General features: G+C 38.1%; 1 protein-coding gene across 4 annotated transcripts in view; it reads right to left on the bottom strand.

The window, feature by feature from the left end:
- The window catches only part of RNASEH2B (ribonuclease H2 subunit B), a 78,503-nt gene that overhangs the window by 32,902 nt on the left and 20,596 nt on the right, over window positions 1-25,005 (bottom strand). For 3 of the 4 annotated variants that reach the window (XM_081295614.1, XM_081295612.1, XM_081295611.1), the window contains exons 3-9: window positions 24,685-24,792; window positions 20,015-20,091; window positions 17,362-17,476; window positions 9,255-9,319; window positions 7,631-7,736; window positions 5,164-5,245; window positions 3,474-3,516 (exon numbers count right to left, since the gene is read on the bottom strand). In XM_081295614.1, coding sequence (XP_081151740.1) covers window positions 3,474-3,516; window positions 5,164-5,245; window positions 7,631-7,736; window positions 9,255-9,319; window positions 17,362-17,476; window positions 20,015-20,091; window positions 24,685-24,792 — 596 coding nt within the window. The remainder of the gene's footprint in view (window positions 1-3,473; window positions 3,517-5,163; window positions 5,246-7,630; window positions 7,737-9,254; window positions 9,320-17,361; window positions 17,477-20,014; window positions 20,092-24,684; window positions 24,793-25,005) is intronic. The other variant, XM_081295613.1, reaches the window with a different exon arrangement.

The following is a 25,005-nucleotide window of genomic DNA, read 5'->3' on the forward strand; positions in this document are numbered from 1 at the left end:
ATTACTGTGTTGATTTTGGAGGTTGCTTCTGAGGCTGTCATGCCAAGGCCAATTTCCTCTGCTGTGCCTCAGGTGTGACTTACTTGTTTTATGAAACGTGAGGGTGCTGAAGACAGAGTGATCAGCCCTTATGAGTGTCTCCCCACGTGAGCTTGTTAAGTTCCATCTGACCCAGTGCCTCTTATCTTTGACATCTTTATGATCTGACACTCATGTTTCCCTAAAGAGGGAAGGAATCTGAAGACATTTCAGAGGCAGAAAAAGAATGAGAGAGAGAGAGAGAGAGAGAGAGAGAGAGAGAGAGAGAGAGAGAGAGAAGAGAGAGAGAGAGGCGTGCCAATGAACTCCCATTCAGCTTGGCACAGTACTTCCTAAACCCAAAGATTGGTGTTAGGAGTCACCTGCATGGTCCTTGCACCTGCTTCATATTACGAACTAGTTCTGAAAAGGAGAGCCACAATCAGGCAAGTTGAGATTATGTTCTGTGGCTCATGAAAATGGAACAGGATGGAAAAAAAAATCAGTTGAACTTTTTTAAGAGTGCAAGAAAAGCATGTCAGGTCACTCACTAGGGGTCGGTTGTTGTCATTTTACCTCCTATCTGGCTCACCAGAATACATGACAATGTCACAGAAAATAACTTAAGGATGCATTTGGTGGGTAACAAAACAAAAGATTTATTAAAAAGGGAAAGTACACACACACACAGGAATGGGAGTGCAGGAGATTGCAGAGAGCCTGGGGAAAGTCTCCCTGCTTATAAGGACAACATTACTATCATACTGAGCCATCATTACATATCTGTGGGTATAAGGGAATGTGGGAAATGCAAGTAGACTCATATCTCTTCCCATCTGGGTTTTACTATTACAATGGGAGATGCGGTTGGGGAAGAGGGTCTGGTCACATCTTGGTCAAAGTTCCTGATGTGCATGTTACAAGGAGTTGTGTGTTCCTCCGGCTGCATTGGAGCTATCCTGCCATGGTGTCTTAACTGTTGTTTTACTGGCTAATCAGTAAGTGGTGGTGAGGGCTTAAGGTGACAGAATGCAGGTAGTTTTGCTCATGAGTTTCTTGCTCTATAACATGTCAGTGGTTTCAGAGGCATTCCTTTGTTGAGACTTAGTACTCTCTGTACCCCTCAATTTACCTACCTCACTTCCATCTGATTATAAAACATTTAATTTAATAAGCAAAATGATTTGAATTGTGTGTTTTAAAAGCTCACATCCAAACAATATATCAGTTATAAGTTTTTCTTATAAAAAAATAAAAATTATTGTGGTACATCTCTGCACATGTTATTTCTAGCACGTTGAACACATTGGGGGGAAAATTTATTGATAAATTTTTGTTATTTAAAAGACCAAATCACTATGGAGTGAGAAGATGCTTCAGCAGAAATAGTAAAGTAGCTCAGAAAGACAGTACCAAGGATGTGACTAAATGGGTACAATTCTGGGAAGAGAGGAACAAACACTAGACTAACATGAAGATTTATGTTAGGCCTGGTCTTCTCACTATTACAAAAAATTTGCAAAAAGGGAACTTGGGAACATCTCCAAACACTGATTACATCCAACTTTGTCAGTTGATAGTGACAAATTCAAAAGATTGCAGGGGATGAGGGTAGGGGGCTGAGCTCAACAAAAGCAGAGATGTGACAGTAAGGGAAAATGAGGCAAAAAAAATTTAGATGCAGACTCCATGCTTGTATTACAACTGATACAAGGATGCCTGGTGGCTGCTGGGAGGTATTTCCTGAAAATGATCACATATACTCCTATAAAAAAAATCAATCAAACCCTTGGCCCAGACAGGAAAGCTAGTAGAAGATATAGTCTATGCTTGTTTCAACTATGATACATTATCCAGTATAGTTTGTAATGTGCATGCCTCATCTAGGAGATAAGGCTGAGGTGCAGAAAGGACAAGATGCTGAAATCCAAATCAGAGTTTGGCAAACTATGGCCCACAGGCCAAATCCAGCTGGCCCTCGATTTCATAAATAAAATTTTATTGGAACCTAGCCATACTAATCACTTATGTATTGTCTATAGCTGTTTCTGCCCTCCAACAACACAGCCCCTGTGCTGTAACAGAGACTGTCTATGCTGGGAGCCTAAAACATTTATTATATATCCTTTACAGAAAAAGTTTGCTGACCCTAGATCTAAATAAAAAATGACAAGACCACAAATGACTTAAATTTTGGAAATTAAGAAACAGAAAACCGGAATGGAGAAGAATAAACTTATGAGATATATTCTAAAAGATATCAAAGGCTAGCACTTTCAAGGCTAAGTTTATATCAATTCATGAATTACATCTAAGTTTCTAAGGAAGATAGACATGTGGGAGAAAGAAATACGCTTTATTTTTTGAGGTAGAAAAATAAGAAACAAACACTTTCAGAGCACCTATTATTTTACTCTTTATCCCCCAGATACTGTCAGAGATTAACTACGGAACTGGAAGAAGCATGTGTCTGACCTAGGATGTCCTTAGATCTTACAGCAACTGACTTCTGCCCAGTGCTCTTCTTCAAAGGAAGCAAAAGATGTACCTTCTTTGACAACTGCTGAATGTGACCCCAAATGAACACTGATGCACTTTCAATTTTCAGTCCTTTTCTAAAAATCAAAGAAAGCTCAACAAAAGCAGCTTTTTAAACTGCTAACCCCACCTGCAAATAGGACTTGATAGGAGAAAATTCCTGAGCACGCCGACTACCTTGAAGGCCAAGCAATGAATGCAGGGGGAAGGAAAGCTGTCTTGTGTCTGTGAGGTGTCTACTGCACATGCTCAAAACTTTAAGTCCTCTGCTGGCTGGAGAATGAGCTCATCCACAGCAGTGCATGTGTTTATTCCCCTGCCTCAGAGCAACACTTACTCATCTGAGATCTGGCCTAGACTAAGGGATGCTACAGTTTAGGCATGGGTTATGATTGGCTTTTCTAGCCTATGGATCTAGGAAATAAACACAAGCTATAGAGGAGCTAGGGAGAGCTGTTTGAGGATGTTTGGAAAAGGAGGATTCTCAATAACAGATGGCAACTACAACTAATTTTGTTAATCATTTCAGATTCAGAATAGAAACATGGTCATCCTTATTCATCTTTGAGTTACAAAACTCATGCTCGATGTGCCTCTGGGCTATTTATAATTAGATTTGGCAAAATGAGTTTTAGTTGTATGGTTTTGGGTCATTAATGAAAGTAATTAAATGGCTTAGCCTACTCAATAAGACTTCATTTTAATTATATATCTATAATATTTTTATAGAGGTGCCTTCTAAAATGAACTTGGTTTTCACTTTGGGTAAAATCTACAATAATTAAAAATACTCATGGAGAATCCAGAATAATATATATTCCATATTGCACCACTCCATGAGAGATGGATTTTGTATGCTTTAATATATACTAGAACAAATTAAACTAAAAAAAAAAAAATTGGTCCCAGTTCCTTACCTTTGATGGAGGGTTTGGCAATGGAGCTGAAGGTTCTGGAAGCCTAAAGAAGTTAAGAAAGATCACAGCCATGAGTTTTCATTGAAAGGCAAATAGAAACTGAGCCAACTTAAGACTTAAGAGAGTCCTGCTTTTCATATAGCTTTGCCACTATAGATCCTCCTGTTCAATCCCCTCAAAGTAAAGAATGGAATCTCTCTAAATTAATGCACCTTCATTTTGCTACTTAATCCCTCATATTAAAACTGTTTAAACAGAAAAACAGAAAAACACTAAACCCATTTGTTGAAACACAGTGGGTTTTTGTTGGCCTCCACAGATTAGAGTTTTGGCACTGGAGTGTTTTTTCTTCATAAATTATGATGCTACCATTTATTTAAAAGTGAATAGCATTATAACTGTTGACAAAAGCCACACAAACTTTTCTCCCATTAAAAAGAAGTTTAACTGGCATGCTCTGTCTTCCAAAGTCTTTAAATCAAACTTGAAATTTTAGGGAAAGAAAAAAATATAAACAAATAATGGAATACAAAACAAGTAGCTAAGAAATCCAAGGAAATGTTAAACAGAAGGATGGTTATCAATTTAAAACAAGCTTTCAATATGCTTTAACTACTATAGGGACCAATTTCCACTACTGTTTTTAAAGCAGGATCTGTGGAATTTGCTGAAAACAACAACTCTATCTGTTATAATCTATTATGGATTTAAAAAAAAAGATAACCATATTATTCCCTTTCATGGATTAAAGAAGCAAAAGGATTTAATAAGGATTGGGAAAAGCTATTAAATCATCATAAACATAAGCTCTTAATAATGGCTAAAATCTTGAAAATAAGCACATACTTTTCAACAAAAGTATGGTCTATATATTATATTAAAGATCTTTAGGGGTTGTGGCTCAGTGGTAGAGCGCTCGCCTAGCATGTGCGAGGTCCTGGGTTCAATCCTCAGCACCACATAAAATAAAGGTATTGTGTCCAACCAACTACAACTAAAAAATAAATATTAAAAAAAGAGATCTTTAAAAAGGAAGGAATGAAAATCAAGTCATTCTTAAAACTGTTCTTCCATCTCTGAAGGACAGAGATTATTTTCCATGTGACTTTCAATTTGAAGTACTCAGCATTATAAAGGTAGTTGGTGAACATTTAATGGTAGTGAAATGGTATAAAACTTTTAAATACAATTTTCAAAAATATTCTCCATGCCATCTACCCTTTCCTTTCCTATCTCTTTCTCTTTAAATGATCACAAAAATCAAGTTAGTTAAGTCTCACTGGGGATAAAACTTTAAACACATTTGTCCTCTAATACAAAAAACAAAAATTCTAATCTCTAAACTCACTCGTTGCTGCAATCAGTTTCTACCAAATCAATTTGTTCCATTCAATGTCTATTAAAAATCCTCTCCAGGGCTGGGGTTGTGGCTCAGTGGTAGAGTGCTTGCCTAGCATGTGTGAGGCACTGGGTTCAATTCTCAGTACCATGTATCAATAAATAAAATAAAGGTCCATTGACAACTAAAAAAATATTTTCAAAAAAATCCTCCCCAATCCATACAGTATAAGACAAAGCTCAAGAATAATCTCTTATCACACAGTGATATCATATGCCACAGAGAAACCTATTGCTGGGGAAACCAAGAAGCACAAAAGTCCTTGTTCATTAGGACTACACCAACACTTACTTTAGATATTTGGATAAGTCATCACTTAATTCTTTAGGGATATAATCAGATATCAGACCATGGGCATAACAAATGTAATCCTCTGAAATAAATGAAAGAGAGTGAAATAAAACAATTAGGAATAATTACAGTGATTTTAGAGTCAAATTGACCAGAGTTCAAATTCTTGGTCTATATAGATTTAGGAAACTCATTAGGCTCTAGCCTCGGATTCCTTGTTGGTAAATGGTGATACTAATACAATGTGTCAGAGCAGAGACGTGATGATGATATATGATATAGCATGATACCAAAGATGTGATAATATAACATAGTAGACATGTACTAAATTAAGGACAGGAAAAGCAAAAACTCAGGGTTGCTTTGTTAGTTGAAGCCTTTGAATACAAATAAAATTTAAAAATCAGATGTGATAATGTTAAATATTAATGTCTCTTTTTTCTAAGGCTAATCTCTTCTAAATCTGTTCCAAATAACAAATATAATCATTGAATAGTAATGATAATATTCATTTAAGGTAAATAAAATAACATGATTTATCTCTATTAGGTATTTGCTTCATAAGAACACTTCATATACTTTGAACACTATATACTTCCAAATACAATGCCTTTTAAAACCTGAAACACAACTCACACAGCAGAATATAATATTAGTTCAGGGTATCTGAAGTCATAGTACTAAAATGCAGCTCTGCCATTGATTAAAAACAGCCAATAAAATCTGTTTCCAAATGCCGCTCTTTAATTCGGCACTGTGAGCAGATTATGTGGGGCAATCAAACTTAATCAGGAGATGGAATGACCACAGGGGGAGACGAACTGTCAAAAAGCAAAGCCCGGGTCTGCTGCAGAGATGTTTACTTGCTTTCTTGCTTTCCTTCTTTTCTGCCTTCAAAATAAGGCAACAATATACCCCAGTATTACTTAGTAAATGACTGCAGTCTGGTAGTTACCCGATCTTGAAAATCTTTAGTAGAAGACTTTCATGGCTGATGTAGAACACAAAGTTATCATTGGACCCTTCTTAAAATGTGCTCAGGGTTCTGGGCTAGTAATTTATCCAGTTAGTCATGAGGAGACAAAGAAAACTATTTTAAGAAAGTCAGTTTACAGGTCATTCATTCTCTGCTTTTGGTACCACACCCCAAGCTAAAGATCTAAAAGTATGTAAAGCTTACTTTATGGCTGGAACACTAACCAGCAATACAGCCATGCCAAGAAACTTAGATGTAGAGTCTTGGTGAAATCCCTGGACACAGAGCACAAGACCTTATTTATCAGCTAGAATAAACCATCCATCTCTCTGAGACTATAGTTGTCAATTTTTAAAGTAAGAAGACCTGTCTATAAAACTCTCTAATATCCCTTCTTCTACAAAAAAAAAAAAAAAAAAGAAGAAAGAAAAAGAAAAAAAGAAAAATAAATAAGTTTCATTGGTCAACTCTCCATCCATCTCCCCTTGTGATTCACTACTTCCTCCTCTTCTGTTAAGGCCAATTAAAGACACTGACAGTTCATGAATTTGGTATGGCAAGCATGCTGTTCACCACCCCCAAAATGGCAGTGGCCAGCTATGTCAATAAGTAATGAGTTGTAAAACAGATTTCTGCACATCAAAGACCGTCTGAATAATCCATCACAAAAAGGTCCCTATTCCTCATATTAATTTTTTTTAATGGCTAAAGTCAGGTATTGAAAATTGTATAGCCAGAACAAGGGAACACAGAATCTTGAAGCTGAAGGGCAGAATAATTTGTCTCACCCTTTCAGAATGTTAATTGCACTATATAATTGTTTTTATTTTTAAACAATGCACACATACACACATACACTATACTGGAAAAAGCAAAAGAATGTAGTACCTTAATAACCTAAGAAAATTGCTAAGTGAGTCAATTTTCATCTAAAATCAAAACATTTAAAGCTACCTTAGGAATTATGCTTTATGGCAGTAAGATGCAAAAAGAAGCAGCCCATTAGAAACCCTGAGCCAGAGGAAAGGTACAAGAAAAAGGGTAAAAGCATGGGCTTGAGAGTGAGAGAAGCTCCACGAGTAGCTCCGTTTTGCCATTTGCTGGTGGGTAACTGTGGACTGAACCTTGATTCTCATGGGACTTCCTGGGGTGATCAGGAGACAATGTTTGTATCCTGGCAACCTAGCCAAGGGTCTGGCACATAACATACCCTTAAGAAATGACAGCCAGGCTTCTCAGGGTTGCTATTACTGTTGGTGCAAAATAATTATTTGCTGAATGAATGATTCAAGTGCCACTCAGTGAGAGAACTGATCTGTTAGAAACAGCCTTTGATTCTGAAATAGGATGTACAATTGCCCTAATCTATGAAAAACACTGGCAAGAATGATGCTTCAGTGACATTAAAGATTTTAAAATTCTCATATATGCATTTGCACATAAGCAACTTACTCCAGACAAAAATTATTTCTGATGAAGTGGTTTACTTACCTTCCTTGTCACTCAAAACCTGGTTACCAGAGAAAAATGCAGATGACTGCACCCGAGCACTGACAGTGACATTACTGGTTTTTAATGCTGCCACAGTTTGTTTAACCTAGGAAGCAAACACAGGGCAGAAATTGGAGGAATCTTCAACATAACTTTAGAAATGCATGACTTTCCAGATGGCCCTCAATCCACTTAAGATCTATGAAGAAGTATTTGAGAACCTAGAAATATCTCCACCAAATATTACACACTTGGAGAGAGGCTGAGGGCAGATACATTTCTGGATGATCTCAGTACGTGGACTTCCTGAGCCTACGCAATATGAGAAGCAACATAAGGTGGTGACTGAAGCACTGACTCTGGAAACAGGCTGCTGTGATTTGCTCTGTGACCAATCACTCAACCTCTCTGTGCTTCTATCTGTGCAATAGGCAAAAAGAGTATCCACCCCATTGGACTGCTGTGAGATAATGAGTTAATGCATGTAGAACCCTTAGAACAGAACCCGGTACAAAGTTTCTATATTAGCAATTTCTAAACAGAACAAAAAATATAAAATTTCCCAATAAGCATAAACTTCACTTTGTGGTCATATCATTATCACTTGCTAAAAGCAAAAATGAAATGCTAAGATTTTGCTCAGCATTTTCACCTATATACAATATGCTCTGACATAGCACATGACAAGTGGAACATGATGGCACGTACTAAATTTTTGTTACTTTGTACAATAGGAGCCTGACTGATTCTACAGTGTTCATTTGCATGTTTCCAGACTCCAATGTGCTCAGCGATATAGTGTGACAAACGAGTATGGCTTTCACATGTAAGATCCAAGGGAACCTCAGGAAACAGAATTATAACTACTGGTACGCACTGATCTTGCAAAAACTAAGATTCTTAATCCATGTGAAAGTAATGATACTTTCCTTAGACCATTGGCAGAGTTTTTTGTTTTTTTTTAACTACAACCCACAGTAAGAAATATCCAGCAATTTAAGATCAAACACATATACAAGTATACGTTTCATAGAGTCATCCTTAACATTTACTCGTACTCTGGGCTATATATATATATATATATGAACCCATTCTGTCCTGTCCTAATTCATTCTGTCCTGCTCCATTCCAAGAGAAATACTGGTTGTGATGTTCTAAATCAATTTTAAAAATACTGCCCTGGACCTTGTATTTGGTCAAAATCACTAAGACATACAGTTTGCCTAGAAGATGATCCTTCTTCAGCATTTGGACACTTAGAGTGGACTAACTTTCTCTAAGTTTGAACAGCTTTCTCCTGCCATCTCTTGCCTGGTTATGTGAGCAACACCACCCTGGAGATACCTGTGCAGCTAACAGCAGTGAAGAGCCTCAGGCCTGGCACTGTCGGGCCTGGAAGATTCAAACCTGTACTAATCAACAGCAAGAAACTCTTTCATTTAGGACCAGGAAGAAATGAGGATTCAGGTCAAAAAAAATACCAAGTTTCTTTTCAGTCTTGGATATCTTTATACAGTTTTCCCATTTTCACTACACATATAGGATGGTCTTTGGATTCAATTTTATTGCCTATATAAAGTTTTTTTTTTTTTTTTAATCACAAGACACTAGAGAGGTACTATACCTTTTTTTCCAGCCACTTCAATGTCTTCTCTTTGCTATACTTGTAATATTTCTTGTTGCCTATTTCTGGATTAATGGGGGGAAAAAACCCTTAGTACAGTGAGTTAAAAAACAAAACAAACAAACAAAAACAGCTCAAGGTAACATCATATACAATAATTTAAAATTTTTCATAATACATTGTTAAAAAGCCCAACCTATAAACTGGAGAACATACTTGAGACATTTTTTTTAAAAACTCCCAGAGTTTAGGTACCTCAGAAGTGATGTCATCACAGAATGAATATGAACTTTTAAAAACCCTCAAGTTATATAAACAACACTGTAGAAAAGGTAATTTTTAAAATGCAGCAATCTAACATGCTAAATAATCTCAATTTTTCTGAGTTAATTTTAAGTTCACCTCAATGTTTTCAAAGAAAGACTTTCCTTTCTAAAATAAAAAACCTGCGGGGTGGGGGTGGGGGGGGTGAATAAAAACACTAAAATCAGGCAGATGCCTGTGAAGGTCCATGTTCAGGGGCAAAAGAAACAAAAAACATCTTAACTACTCAGTGCTGCCCTGGTGGAATTGGTGCAGCAATGGATATATCCATCTTTTAATGTATTACTAATATAGTCATAGATATTTCAGGAGAGTTTAGATTTATGGTAGGCTCAACTTGGCCCTTTATGGATATAAAAGTTCTGACTGTTAGAAATTATACTTCCCCTCACAATCCACCTAGCTTCATACGCTATGTCATTAAACCAGGATTTCCTCCATAACACGTTTAGTCCGTGGGATTTCTTCTTCCTGTGTGGTTAGCCAGCCTCCTTTATGACCATATAGGAGTCATTTTTATAGCTACTGGAGACCTTAAGGCCAGTGCAGACCCACCATCTGTGAGCTATACAGCATGTCACTTCCCCTTCCTCCCCCCCCATCACGGGAAATGGAAACTGCTTATTCAGGGGTAGCTCTCTGCAATCCAAATGGTTTGAATGGAAGAAAGGCTGAAAGACCCCTGCCCCAGTCTCTGTGCATTTCCTCCCCATTTCTGCCTGTAGTGGTCAACATGAAGATGGAGTGGGAGCTGAGCCTTTGCACCTGTCTCCTGAGTATGTGTCACTGAAGGAGGGACAGTTGCAAATGACATTCCATCAGAAGTAAGAGGATTTCTGCTCTCCTGGAGCCAGGATAGCCTAGAAAAACAGCCCACTGCAGAAGCAAGACTGGATTCAGTTTCCCTGGAGACAATATCCCATCAGGACATCAGTGGAAATTTAACAGGACACAGCTCACCCAATAAGTGTACACTGTTGAATGGCTTTTAGAGAAATTCCATTCACCACCTGCATCAAGACTCAGTAACAAAATTCAGTGCTCAAGTCTGTCCTAAGAAATCCCACCTGTCTCTGCTCTTTACCTACCTCCAAAATGCTAAAAGAACTACCACTTACATAGTTTTTGTTCTTGGCTCACATTCCCCGAATCACCTAGGCAGACCTCTCCTGTCCCTCTTGGAAATGGTCTCTCAGAAGAAATCAAGAATACAGACTAAGCCATACATACTTCCAGGGCTCATGCAAACCCCAGCATATGTTGTTACCTCGAGAAGCCACTTCATTGTCAAAACCTGTTTTCTCAAGGTGTAAAGCAAGGGTTAATTTGAATGTGCAATGGAATAGTCCCTACAAATCCTATGGCACAATGTCTGCCAAATAGGAAATAGTTGATATCAGCTAAGCAAAAATGATGACAGTTGATATTTGTCAATTATGTGTCAGAAAACTAACATTTATTCAGGCTCTTCACATACATTTTCTCATTGATGGGCAGAATGGATTTCAAATGAAAAGCTTTATTTGTACTCATCGCAGAAAACCAGGTTTGAGTGACCTAAAGTAAATTGTCCAAAGTCACTACCAATGAAGAAGCGGCACTGCATTCCCATCCAAGGTGACCTTTCAGCTATGGATCTGATGCTCATTTTACCAAGGACAATGAGGTCTACATGCTCCCCTAGGAACTTCTGTCCTCCCTATTCTCTGTGGGAAAGACCTCTCCAGAAGGGTAGCCACAAAACTGCTTTCCTTTGGTTTTCTCTGATGATTTCTCTAAATCTTTTTCCAGCTCTCCTTTACCCTTCTCCAAGGTCAACTGCACCGTTCTCCTGGAGAGGCTTTATATCCTAGTTCAACAAGACTTTAAACAAGCTCAGCTAGCAAATAGCAAACATAAAGCCCTGAGCCAAGGCTCAACATGTCTGAAACTAAACTGGTCATCTTCCCAAACTAGCCTCCTGGCTGCCCAGGCTGCTTGCCTCCCACACTACAGCACCTGATCCCAAGGCGACAGGAAGTGTGGAGAATGAAGGAGTCAACCTTATCTTGACATGGGGGAGGAAAAAAAATTACTGAATCAAAAATCAGGAGGTCTGGCTTCTAATGCTGGATTAGTAAGTACATTTTTTTTTAAAAAAATCAACTTTATTTATATAATGAACATACCCACTTTAAGTGTACAACAGGACGCGTGTTGAGAAATAAATGCAGTCATGTACTCATCATGTCCATAAGTTCCCTTGAACCTTTATGTAATCAATTCTCCCAGCCCTCCCCAGACCACTGGGGAACCACTGAGCTATCTTTATAGATTGATTCTTGCTTTATTCTGAAACTTCTTAGAAATGGAATCATATAGTGTGTACTTTTTTGTGTTCATCTTCTTTTGCTCAACAAAATTTCTGTGAGATTCATCTGTTTTATTGTTATTTTAGTGTATTCTGGATTGTTTTAAAAAAGAAAAAAAAGTTAACTGTGCATAACCACAGGCAAGTCCTTTAGAGGGATTCCAAAAGGACTGCTATCACAGGAGACTGGCAATCTGTGTTATGCCCCTGAAGAAGTTCCAGTGGGCCCAAATGTAGAGGTGGCAGAAAGTGATACTGATGATCATGACCCTAAGTAAGCCTACGCTAGTGTGTTTGCATCTTAATTTTTAACACAATTAAAAAAGAAGAAGAAAAGAACAAGAACAACAACTAAAGAAAGTTCACAGAACAAGGATGCAAAGAAAGATCCTTTTTTTTTTTTGAGGCTATATGATAGGTTTGTATTTTAAGATATTATAAGTAAAAAGTTAAAAAATTAAGAAGTTTATAAAGTAGTCACAGTAAGCTAAGACTAATATATTATTGAAAAAATAAAATGATTTAAAAATAAATTTAGCGTAGCCTAAGTGCATAGTATCAGTAAAGTCTCAACAATGTACGGGGACGTCCTAGGTTTTCATATTCAGTCACCATTCACTGCTTCACTGACTCACCTGGAGCACCCTCTAGGCCTGCAAGTTCCATGCAGAGTTAGTGCCCGGTAGAAGTCTAACAGTTTTTAAAAATTTATACTATATTTTTACTGTACTTGATTTATATTTCTATATACCAATACTTACATCCTGTTACTACTGCTTACAGCAGTCACTACAGTAACATGGTGTACAGATTTGTAGCCTGGAATCAACAGGGTATACCAGTAGCCCAAGTGTACTGCAGGCTACACCACCTGTTTATGTAATTTGCGCTCTACGATGTTCATGCAAAAATGAAATAGGCTAATGGCACATTTCTCAGAACATACCTCCCAGTGAAGTGATTAATGACTATACATATAATAAAACTGATGTTTGTATGTTGAACTTGTATTCTGAAACCTTGCTTAATAAGTTCTAGGAACTTTTGTTTTTGGTAGATTCCCATGGACTTTTTACCTACATGATGATATTGTCCATGAACAAGGACAGTTTTACTACTCACTGTCCCATCTCTGTGCCTTTCCCTTTTTCCAGTTCCAGGGGAAAAGGCAGGTTCAGTTTTTCACAGTGATGATGTCAGAAGTCTGCCACAGATGCCCTTGACCACATGAAGGAAGTACCTTCTATTCCTAATTTGCTGGGAATTTACTTCATGCCTGAATTTTGTCAAACACCTTTTCTGCATCCATTGAGATGACCATGCACTTTTCTTTTGTAATATGTAAATTTGTGAATTATCTAATTGATTTTTCTAATGCCCAACCAACTTTGCATTTTTGTAATAAGACTCACTTGGGTCTTACATATTGGATTTTCTAATATTTTGGTTAAGGATTTTTCAGTCTGTGAAGGCAAAGAATATTGGTCCAATTTTCTTTTTGTAACAATTTTTATTCTGGTATTGGAACACTTCTGGTATCACAAATTGCATTTCATAAAATTCCTTCCTCACCTGAAAGGTATTCAACAAGTACTATTTCTTTGAATATTATTTCTTTCTTAAAGTAGAGTAGAATTCATCAATGAAGCTAGGCCTGGATTTTTCTTTCCAAGAAGTTTTTAAATTATAAATCTATTTCTAAATAAAATATTCCCTGGATAAGATGATCACTATGTCCCAGAATACTACACAGATCCAATATATAAACTACATCTTAATTTTGAAATTTATAAATTTCTAAAAACAAGGAGATCTCAGATATTCATGAAGACCACAGGCGGCCCATAATTATGAAAAATAGCATAGCATGTTCATCCGTGTCCTAAACTTAATATTTGTGAGAGTTAGAAAGCTGGACAGTATGTGCACACACTGGATGGGTTTTTTCCCTTATGTGTCTGGTGCTTATAAAACAAGCCTCAAACATCTGGAAATACTGGGTTTACAAAATAAAGATGGAATAAAAATGACTCTACAATTAAATAACATGTTCAGCAATTGGGTAATCAGTTCACAAACCTGAATTTCCCTGATGTATTGTTGAACAAACTGCCTAGAGCAGATTTTCACTTCTGCTTTCTCAATGTTTTCCATAACTGAGAAACTCAGCCCGCCTCTTCTCCCCTGTCTTCTGGGGATAGAAACTTGGCAACTGCACTTGGGGAATTTTAATCAGGTAAGTTTTCCTGGCTCTTCCCATTAATTGCATCAGACAGTGCAATGCAACTCTGGCTTGCAACATGAAGCAGAGTGTTACATTCAAGGCAAAGTCCATGACCCCGTATTAGTCCTCTCCCGTGTCATATCTCCACTGAATGTGAGCTTCTCTGGCAAGAAACGTGCTCTGGGCCCTAGAGCGAGCAAGTAGAGCCTTTCCATTACTAATGAAGCAGGCAAGGCTAAGGTCACGGCCTTCATCATTTAGAGCACCAGCAGCAGTGGCTGGGCTTATTTATCCGGGGGAACACAAACAAACCTAATAGATCCAATCTTTAAGCTGCCAGTCCTCAATACAATCACTATGATGACCTGGAGGACAGTGCGTGAAAATAAGGTGAGGACTGTCTGCTCCTTAAGCGACTCCAGTTCTGTCTCCTTTCTTATCTTTTTGCCATACAAAGCAAAATCATTAAGAGGGGATACAAAGATTTTAAAAGAAAAATGTGTTTTCTATTTTTACAAGAGACACTCTCTAAAGACTAGCAGAGTATCCTGGAAGTACTTCACAGCTCTAAGAAAGAACAGCAAGTGTCACTATCAGTTCTTTAATTTATTAATACATACATAAGTTTTTCTTTAATCCTGCTTCTGCTACTTCATGTTCTGTGATGTCAGGCAAGTTACTTAACTCTCTAACACTCAGTTTCCTCATTTTTAAAAATGCAGATTATAATAACAATGAAAGGGCCTTACTGCGATGATTAAGTAATATATGGAAAACCATAAGCACCCACCTCCTGCTGTAGTGCAGATCCTCTACCCTTCTCTCTGTGGACAGCCTATAACAACCAGTGGTAAACCTCAGAATGCTGGGCTTTCCCCTGCTGATCTTCATGGAAAAAGACATTTATCTGAGTACATTGACCTGTACACAGACCTCACATAAAGAAAAATATTTCATATATTTATATTTTGGATGAAGAAAATGTTGTAGGGTTGCTTATACTCAAGTATTCTGATAGATGAGGCATGGAGAATCTCACTTCTTTTTAATTTTTCCTCCCTATTCTTAATTTTTTTTTTTTTTTGGTTTTGCTTTTAAACTTTCCATTATTTCAAATTTATAAAATGCAGTTCATTAAAGGTAGAATTGGATTATAAGTAAACTGCCAAACCTCTAAGGCACTGTACATATCTCTTACTGTAGGATATTTAATCTGAAAATATTTTGCTTTCCCTTACCATCACTTAATAACAAAGAAAGAAAAACTTGAGGACTGGGACTTTAGAAATCTGACTTACATACTTATATAAAGGCTAATAATATGGCCACTTTGAAAAATGGAAGTGCAAATCTTTTAAAAGTCAGGCAAAGTTGAGAAGAGACAGAGATTGGGACATAATTCCACACAGCGACGCAGCAAATGCCCAGGCTGGGAGAGGGCAGAGATTCAAAGTGAACAAACGCAGAAGCGTGGATACTGTTTCAGAATCTTGTTTCTGGGTATTGCTTTAAGTTGACTGCTTTTACACAGCCCATGGCAGAATCCTGGATAACAACTTCATTGCATCTTCAACTCATGTTAAAGTAACAAAAATTAAAATGACTTGTAATTCTATTTTCTTTATTACTTTAGTTTTCAAAAATGGTTATGGTCTACTTCATTTGTCACCCACAAAAAGATGCTGTCCCCTGCCAAGCTCAGCATCAGGAACACCTTTGATGGGGCTGCTTTGATAAAACGTTGGCTCCATGCAGCCCTCAGATCCAAACTGGATCCCCAAGCATTGCCAAGTAAGAATCAGTAGCCTCTCAAACATGAAATGCAATCAATGAGGCTCTCCCCTTCCCACTGTAAGCTTACACTTCTTGGAATCACCACTTTCTTGGTCCCAGAAGATCTGCCATTGTTAACAAACCATCTACGACCCCAGATGGCCACAGCCTCTAGGCCTGTTGTTCTGGTTCCCGTTATGTTTCCAGATTAACCCTGAAACTACGTGGATGATTATTTGAAACCCTGATGCTAAGTGTGTACAGTGTTTTTTAACCCATTAAAACACAAAACTTGTTTAACCTGACACACAATGCCTCACCTCCTCTACTCAAAATTCAAGAATAACATCTAGAATTCACCTCTTTGTTCTCCCGCCTGCTCCTCCAGCCCCTGTTCCCTGCCTCCAGGATGCCAGCACTGTACATCCTCTGGGTCAAGACATAAACCTAGAAGCCATTCTTACTCTTTCTTTTCCCTGACCACCATTCAGTCACCTGATGTGGCTGGTTTCCCCCTAAATTGCAGTTCCTCCTAAGCTCAGGCTCTCATGATATTCTGTCTAGATCACTGCAACAGCCCCTGTGGACCTGGCCTTGGCTTCTTGAATATATTCTCCACACGGTAGCACTGTCTTGGTGAAAAGTTCAGAGATGGGCCACCACCAGATGCATACAACGTTCCCTCCCATCTGAACCCATGCCCAGCATTCCTGCCCCATTCCTTACAGCCCCAAACCCTCCCAGATGCAATGAATTTCATGGAACCACCTAAACAGGACAACCTTTTCCATATATCCATGCCTTTGCTTTACTGCTGCTCTGACTCATCCTTTGGGACTCCACTTAGGTCACCTCCCCCTGGAAAACAACACGGTATTCACCCACCTGCACCCCACCCAACCCAGACCAGGCCTGTGCATCCCCAGGAAATACACGGTTACTTCCATCACCTGTCTTGTCACTGCCCTGCTTGTTGCTTGCCCCATCAGACTTAAAGAAAAGTGAGGGAAGGGACAGTGTCTTATTTGTCCCCAAAGCCCAGCACTAATATTCAACGTTTGCTTCTCATTAGGTACTCAAATTAGTACCCTTGGATCACTAACAGTCGTTTTATATAATTTAACAAATGAAAACTCTGAAGCAGAAAGCAGTTGACTTGCCTTTAGTCACAAAGCTACTTCAAAGAACTGAGACTAAAGCCATGTTTGTGATTTCTGACTGTGGAAGAGGCCATAAGATTTCAGTGGGCATAATTCCAGAGAATGAACAATCCGATGGGACCCAGGAGGGGTACTGACGACTGGAAGCCCATCTGAGTAACACTTTGTCTTCCACTGACACAGAATGGGCATTACAGCTAGGGAGGCTTTAAGCAGCTACATGTTCTGAGAAAGGCCCAGTCTTTCTGCCTGACTTCCAAGGCCCACATACCATACCTTTTTCCTCTGTCACGTGGTGAAGTACTTTCTCAAGTTCAGGAAGTTTCAGCAACAAGACACAATTCGGAAATGCATCATCTACCACCACCTGATCTAGAGGCTGAAACTTTCCCTGGAAAAAATACTTTGGTCAGTTAGAATGCAAGCATCCCAGCCAAAACACACACGAAAAGAGAAAAAGACATATCTCATGGTCTGTCCCTTCAACTTAGTTCAGAGCCTCTGTTCCATCTAAGAAATCCCTAAATGGGGACAGGTTTTAGGACTGATGCAGGGCTCCCTTTAAGAAGCTCTTTTGAGCCCTTGGTTTCCAAGCAGCAAGCACCCTACCCCAGGGGTACAGTCACCATACGAAACAAGGAACAAAATTCTAGAAAAGTACATGAAGCCACAGAAACTTGTAAAGATAATAGTGATTGCCCAGGGCTGGTCCAACCACTCAACTTGAAGAAGAGCCCCAGAGCAGGAGTCCCGACCATCACACAGGCCTGGAACAAGCCCAGATGGGCCCAGAACATTCCTTGGCCTCTGAAGAAAGAAAACCCAGCCACTTAAAGAAAAATTCAAAAGTAAATCCACTCCTGTTAGTGCTGTCAGATAATGCTTCCAAATTAAGAGGAGAACGAGAGAGAGAGAGAGGAGAGAGAGAGAGAGAAAGAATGCTAGAGGGATACATAAATGAAGGTGTACTCAGGCTAAGCCAGGCTCAGTTAGTTAAGTCCATAAAGCCTGGGTACCAAAAGAAGAAAACTGTAGACCATAAGAATCCAGAACACACACACACACACACACACACACACACACACACACACAGAATCCAGACCACTATTCTTCTCAGTTAAGTTTAATTCTTCTTAGCTTTACTAATTACAAAACTAATCATTTACTCGTGGATATTACTTATACTTGAAAACCCACTATAAGTCAGTTTGGACTCAGGTATTGAGCAGAAGAACATGAGCGATGCAGTTCATCACTTCAAGGGAAAGAAAGTACTTGTAGCCTATAATAAAACTTGAACTTTCAGGCAAAAATCAGAACTGTGGAAAACTTCTATCTCCCATATCACAGCTTCTCAATACTTCAAGGATTTTTTTTATGGTAGTAACTGATATGATATGAATATGGAATCTGCTTGCCAACGGGGCTCATGGGAGCTGTTTGGGGGTGGAGCCCTCGTGAACAGATTAATCCTTTCTCACATGAGTGAGTTCAAAGGACTAGATTAGTTATTACAAGAGCAGGTTTATCCCTCATGTTCTTTCTTCTGCAAATATGTTTGCCTTTCTATTTTCACCATGAGTTGAAGGAACATAAGACCTTGACCTGTGCCATGTTCTTTGAATTCCCAGCCTTGAGAACCCTAAACCAAAGTAAACCTCTTTTGCTTATAAAATTATCCACTTTCAGGTGTTACAGCAACCAAATTGAAGTAAGACATTTACAAAGGGTGGGTATGTATAAACTGGGATGGATTAACATTTGGAAGATTTATATAACTCAATGAACCAATATTTTTCAAATAAACCAAAACATGATGTAATAAAAAAAGATCCATGCTAAGTGAAAAACAAACCAGTGGATTTTAATGTAAGACAGCATGGAAGGATCATTGACAAGGGTTCAGATTCCACTTTATGACAAACCTTTAAGAAACTACTCCTGGGGCTGGGGATGTGGCTCAAGCGGTAGCGCGCTCACCTGGCATACGTGGGGCGCTGGGTTCGATCCTCAGCACCACATAAAAATAAAATAAAGGTGTTGTGTCCACTGAAAACTAAAAAATAAATATTAAAAAATTCTCTCTCTTTAAAAAAAAAAAAAAAGAAACTACTCCTTATTGATTTTTGAAGTAATACCAGAGAAAAATATCCACAATTATCTTAAAAGGCTACTATGCCCTTTCCTTCCTGTTCTGATTATATCTCTGTGTGAGGCCACATATTCTTCAAACACTTCCACCAAAACAATAAACAGGCTGAATGTGTAAACAGATATGAGAATTCAGTGATCTTCTTTTAACCAGCCATTAAAAACACTGCCACATGCCTTATTAAATTTTGTTGTTTGTTTCATTAAAAATGTGTTATTTATGTCAGTTTTAATTCCTAATATAGTAAATATTGATAATTAGAGCTCATAAAAACATAAGCTTTTGGGAACCCTTAATAAGTGTGAACATATTATGAGACCAAAATGTTTCAGAACTTTAGGTTGAAACTAATATTTTTTGTAAACTCCGTCTTTCTATTACAAGGGTAAATTTTATCTATCTGGAATTTCTTAAGTCTCAACTATATCTTCCTCAATAAGCTTTTATTAGATATGTTCCTATTTCTTCTCCTAAAGCTGGTAGTCAATTTTTATGTGTATCTGGGCACTTAATGATAAATGTTTTCAGTGTCAGGCTTTGTCAACCAGTAAAGCACATAGCACTGTGAGCTAACAATGCAAAAGTGATGGGCAAGCTAATATCAAACTGGATCAAGATTGCAGCGCTGCTTCTAGGCCTGTGTGGGGGTGCTCTGACCTGTCCTAGCACAGAGGATATACACCCTCCAAATTAAATTGGAAGTGCAGGGGATCTACATTTGAAAAGGAGAGCAGGAAGACAGAGGTCATTGTAGATAACCCCCACTGAGAAACTCACCTGTTTGTTGGCCAGTATGAGGTAGTGGAGGAGCAAAAACAGGGGGTCCATGGGTGTGGCGAAGTGCAGGAGACCTCCTAGAGGTTAAAAAAACAGTAGGGCTCAGGAAGGCAAGCTGGTGAATTCCTGCTGACCTCAAGATGAGAATCATTTACTGACAAATACATGTGGAATCCCCAATCCAAAAGGCCTTCTTATACAGGTCAAAGAAATTTACTGATCTAGTAACACGTGTGACAGCTCATCTTACCAAGCCTTAGTGCACAAGTGGCAAGAAATGCACAAATTTGAAGGCTGTCATTTTTTTCAAATCACACATTTCACAAATTTCTTATCATCTTTACATCTCTACCTTAAATCTTGCTTCTTTCACATTCAAACAATCTCAAAAGGCAGAATATGCTCCACCAGATTTTACTTCAAAAAGTTGCAAATCCCTGTGTGAAGAACGGAGCTAAGACACTGAAATCTGATTTTAACTTTCCATTTCTTTTTCAGAATTCATATTTTATAAAGCCTTCCATCCCCAAAGAAAGTAGAGGTGGGGGTAGCACAGAGGGAACCTAAACCAGGCAAACATGGGGAAACTCATAGAAGTCTATCTATAAAGCTGCAGTAAAAAGTAATTTCCTGTGCTTTTGAAAAGGAAGCCCTGGGAAAGCACTGTTATTCTCTTGGGACAGCTTCTTCTGGGCCTGGGGGCTCAAAGCTCATCAGGCACTTCACTAACCCAGATCCAATACCAACCCCTGCCCCCAAAGCAAAAGAAAAAAGGGTAGCAATCGGCTTGAACAAACCCAAAATCCCACTCTCTGGCTGAAGGAAACAGGCAATCACAAAAAAGGCTCCTGCTTCTCTTTCCTCTGTTGAACTCCCCTCCAAGGATCCCAGACAACCCCCTCCCTCCCTTCCACAGAACTGCTTTGGAGGAGGTATTTTCATCAAAATAAACGAATTCAAAACAATAAACGATTCACTTACCCCTGCCCAAGTGTTTTATTTTGGTTTCAGGAAACACATGTACTTACATTTATTTTCTAATTGAGCAACCTACCTATAAATACAAGAAATCCTAATCCTAAACCATAAATATATATTTATAGTTTAGATCAAAAATATATATAAATATACATATATTTATAATTTAAGGTAAGCATTTATATATATGTATATATACATACACATATATCTACACACATATCTACACACATATCTACACACATGCACACACACATATATATATATGAGAACCCATTTCATAGTAAGGAAAAAAAATCATAGTAAATTTTCCCCATGTCCTTTCATGATACGGAACAAAAAAATTCAAAGAAGCAGTTTTATATTATGACACTATTTAATTATTTTGAAAAGTGAAAGCTCATGAAAATAATAAGTTTTAAGCTAACCTTATATGAGGTATCCATTATATGAGGAAATTAGAAACAGGTTTCCAGATCAAACAGTAACATCTTGGTGGCTATTCTTAAAAACAGTTCTTTTCTTTAGAATTAAGTGTAAAAAGAAGACAATGGTAAAAAAAAAAAAAAAAAAAAATGCATGTACCTTTGATGTGAAGATAAATTTGTTGTAAAGAAAATAAAAGAAAGAAAAAAGTGAGTACCAACTCAGACAGTCCAAGATAGATGAGCAATCACTGCTGCCCAATATTTTCCTGTGTTCTGTGTCTCTCACCTACATTTGACGGCAAGTGTGTTACATTAGAAACCCTAACTCTCACATACTGCCAGATGAACATACACAACAACAACAATGAAAAGGTTGTACTTTCCATCCTCTAGGCTACACACAACTACCATTGCATTTTCTCAATTAAAAACTGCTTCAATTTCCTCATGGAAATAGGTATGCAAAACTAACCAAAGCAACAAATCCTTTTTGGGGAATGTCTTAGAAGGTAGACAAAAATGGCCTGTGTATCTTAGCACTCAGTGGCAACACAGAGCCAACAGAAAGCACTCTTAAAAAGCAGTCAGAGTACCCAAACAGGCACGAAGAGCAATGGAACAGACCAGAAGACAGAGACAAACCCACATAAATACAGTTATCTCATACTAGACAAAGGTGCCAAAAACATACATTGGTGAAAAGATAGCCTATTAACAAATGGTGTTAGAAAAACTGGAAATTCATATGTAGCACAATAAAATTTAACCCCATCTCTCACCCTGCACAAAAATTCGATTCAAATTGGATCAAACACCTAGGAATTAGACCAGATATCTTGGACCTGCTAGAAGAAAATGCAGGCCTAACACTTTCACACGTCAGCTCAGAAACTGACTTCCTTAACAAGACTCCTAAAGTACAAGAAGTAAATCAATAAATGGTATGGCATCAAATTAAAAAGCTTTTTCACAGCAATCAAGAGTATGCAGAGAAAGCTACAGAATGGGAGAAAATCTTTGCTACCTGCTCTTCAGAGCATTAATATCCAGGATATACAAAGAACTAAAAAAAAAAAAACTAACACACACACACAAAAACAAACAACACAATCAATAAATAGGCAAAGGAACTAAACAGACACTGCTCAAAAGGAGATATACTAATGGTCAACAAATATATGAAAAAATGTTCAATATCTCTAGAAATTAGAACAATGCAAATTAAAACTACACTGAGATTCCATCTCACTCCAATCAGAATGGCCATTATCAAGAATAGAAGTAACAATAAATGTTAGTGAGCATGTGGGGGAAAAGGTACACTCACACACTGTTGGTGGGACTGCAAATTGGTGCAAATTACTCTGGAAAGCAGTATGGAGATTCCTCAAAAAACTAGGAATGGAACCACTATTAGACGCACTATCCCACTCCTTGGTTTATATCTAAAAAATTTAAAATGAACATACAACAGTGACACAGCCACTTCAATGTTTATAGAAGCACAATTCATAACAGCCAAACTAGGGAACCAACCTAAGTGCCCTTTATCAGATGAATGGATAAAGAAAATGGTATATATATATACAATGGAGTATTAGTCAGCCATAAAAAAAATGACTTCATGGCATTTGCCAGTAAATGGATGGAACTGGAGACTATCAGGCTAAGTGAAATAAGCCAGTCCCTAAAGGTCAAATGCTTTCTCTGCTATGTGGAAGCTAATCCAAAATAAGTTGAGAGGGATTAAAAAAAAAAAAAAGAATAGAATAAAGATCAGTGGAGTCAACAATTGAGAATGAAAGGAAGGGAGAAAGGATGGGATAGGGAAAGACAGTGGAATGACTCTGACCTAACTTTCCTATGTACATATATGAATACACCACAGTGAATCTCACCATGTGTATTTCGAAGACATTAGTTTAAAAAGAAAAAAAAAGACTATAAGTAAACAGCAGAAAGATCAATGGAGTAGAGGGAGGTGAACAAGAGGGGGGAGGAAGGGAGCGGAAGGCCTGGGGACTGAATTAGAATAAACTGTATTTCATGCTTCTATAATTATGTCAAAATAAATTCTATTTTCATGTATAACTAAAAATAAGTAATTAGGGGTAAAAAAAGAAGCAATGAAAGTGGGCAGAGGAAATGCACAATGTCTCATATACCCAACCACTGCCGGACCCCAACCTGCCCCAGAACAGGGGTCAGAACACAGCTCTCTTGGTACCCTTTCTCCCTCTGAATCTAGAGCTTGGTGGGGAGGGGGGAGGGGGAGGCATCCTATCGTTTGAATCTGCAATGAACTCTAAAGGCCATATGTTAAAGGCTTGATCCCCAGAGTGCCACTACTGGGAAATTACAGAGCCTTCCAGGGGACTTGTGGACAGTCTTGGGTTATTGTGGGTGTTCCCTGAAAGGGAACTGTGGGAACTCAGTCTCCACTTCTTCCAATTTCTCTTTTGTTTCTGTCCATGAGCTGAGCAGTTTTGTCACATGCTATTACCATGATGTTCTGCCTTGTCAAAGGCCCCAAAGCAACAGGGCCAACCAATCATGGATGGAAACTTCCAAAATCGAGCCAAAATAAACCTTTTTATGAGCTGATTATCTCAGGTATTCATTACAGTAATGGAAACCTGAGTAACACAGGGGGACAGTAATTTATATGAAAAGTATTTTTTTAAGGTTGCTATATTCTAGTATCTAGAAGCTATACCAGTATCCAGTTTCAAAGAAATTATGTTAAAAATTTGAAGATCCTCAAAAGAAAGTCTACAGTCAATGAGATAGGCACTCCATGGTACAAAGGCAATCTAACTTCTGCCTGAGGATATGGTAGTGTTTTAGGAGACAACACTGGTTAGTTTAAACTTTCCTAGCATCAAAGACACAAGTAATCGGGGCTGGGGTTGGGGCTCAGTGTACAGCGCTTGCCTAGCACACGTGAGGCACTGGGTTCAATCCTCAGCACCACATACAAATGAAATAGAGATATTGTGTCCACCTACAACTAAAAAATAAAACATTAAAAAAAAAAAAAAAAAAAAAAATATATATATATATATATATATATATATATATATATAAAGACACAACTAATAATCTTTCCCTTCTCTTTGATTAAACCCTGCTCTGCTGCCAAGGAAGGATATGCCACTGACCAGACTCCCAACCAGGTGGATGGACCCATAAAGCCAGGTGTGAAGAGTAGAAAAACAAGAGTCCATACTTAGTTACTGGAAAATATTCACATTAGTCACTTACCTGATTGAACTGACTGATTTATAAACCAAGAGTGGTGCTTTTCCTTGAAAACTTTGATTTCAAACAGCTGGTGTAGACACATATTGAACAAGTAAATGGCCCCTTCCCCTGTAAGACAAATCTGGTTTTTATATGTAAGTTTTCTCTCTCTCTCTCTTTTTCTCTCTCTTACACACACACACACACACACACACACACACACACACACCACTCATACACATATCAAATTATTGCCCTACAGTTCTGAGGACTGCTGCTGATATGAGCGTAAACATATATAGATACATCCTATACACACTGACTCCCAGAAAAATCTTAGAG

Source organism: Spermophilus citellus, assembly GCF_964194105.1.
Source record: "Spermophilus citellus genome assembly, chromosome: 1".
NCBI classification, from domain to species: Eukaryota; Metazoa; Chordata; class Mammalia; order Rodentia; family Sciuridae; genus Spermophilus; species Spermophilus citellus.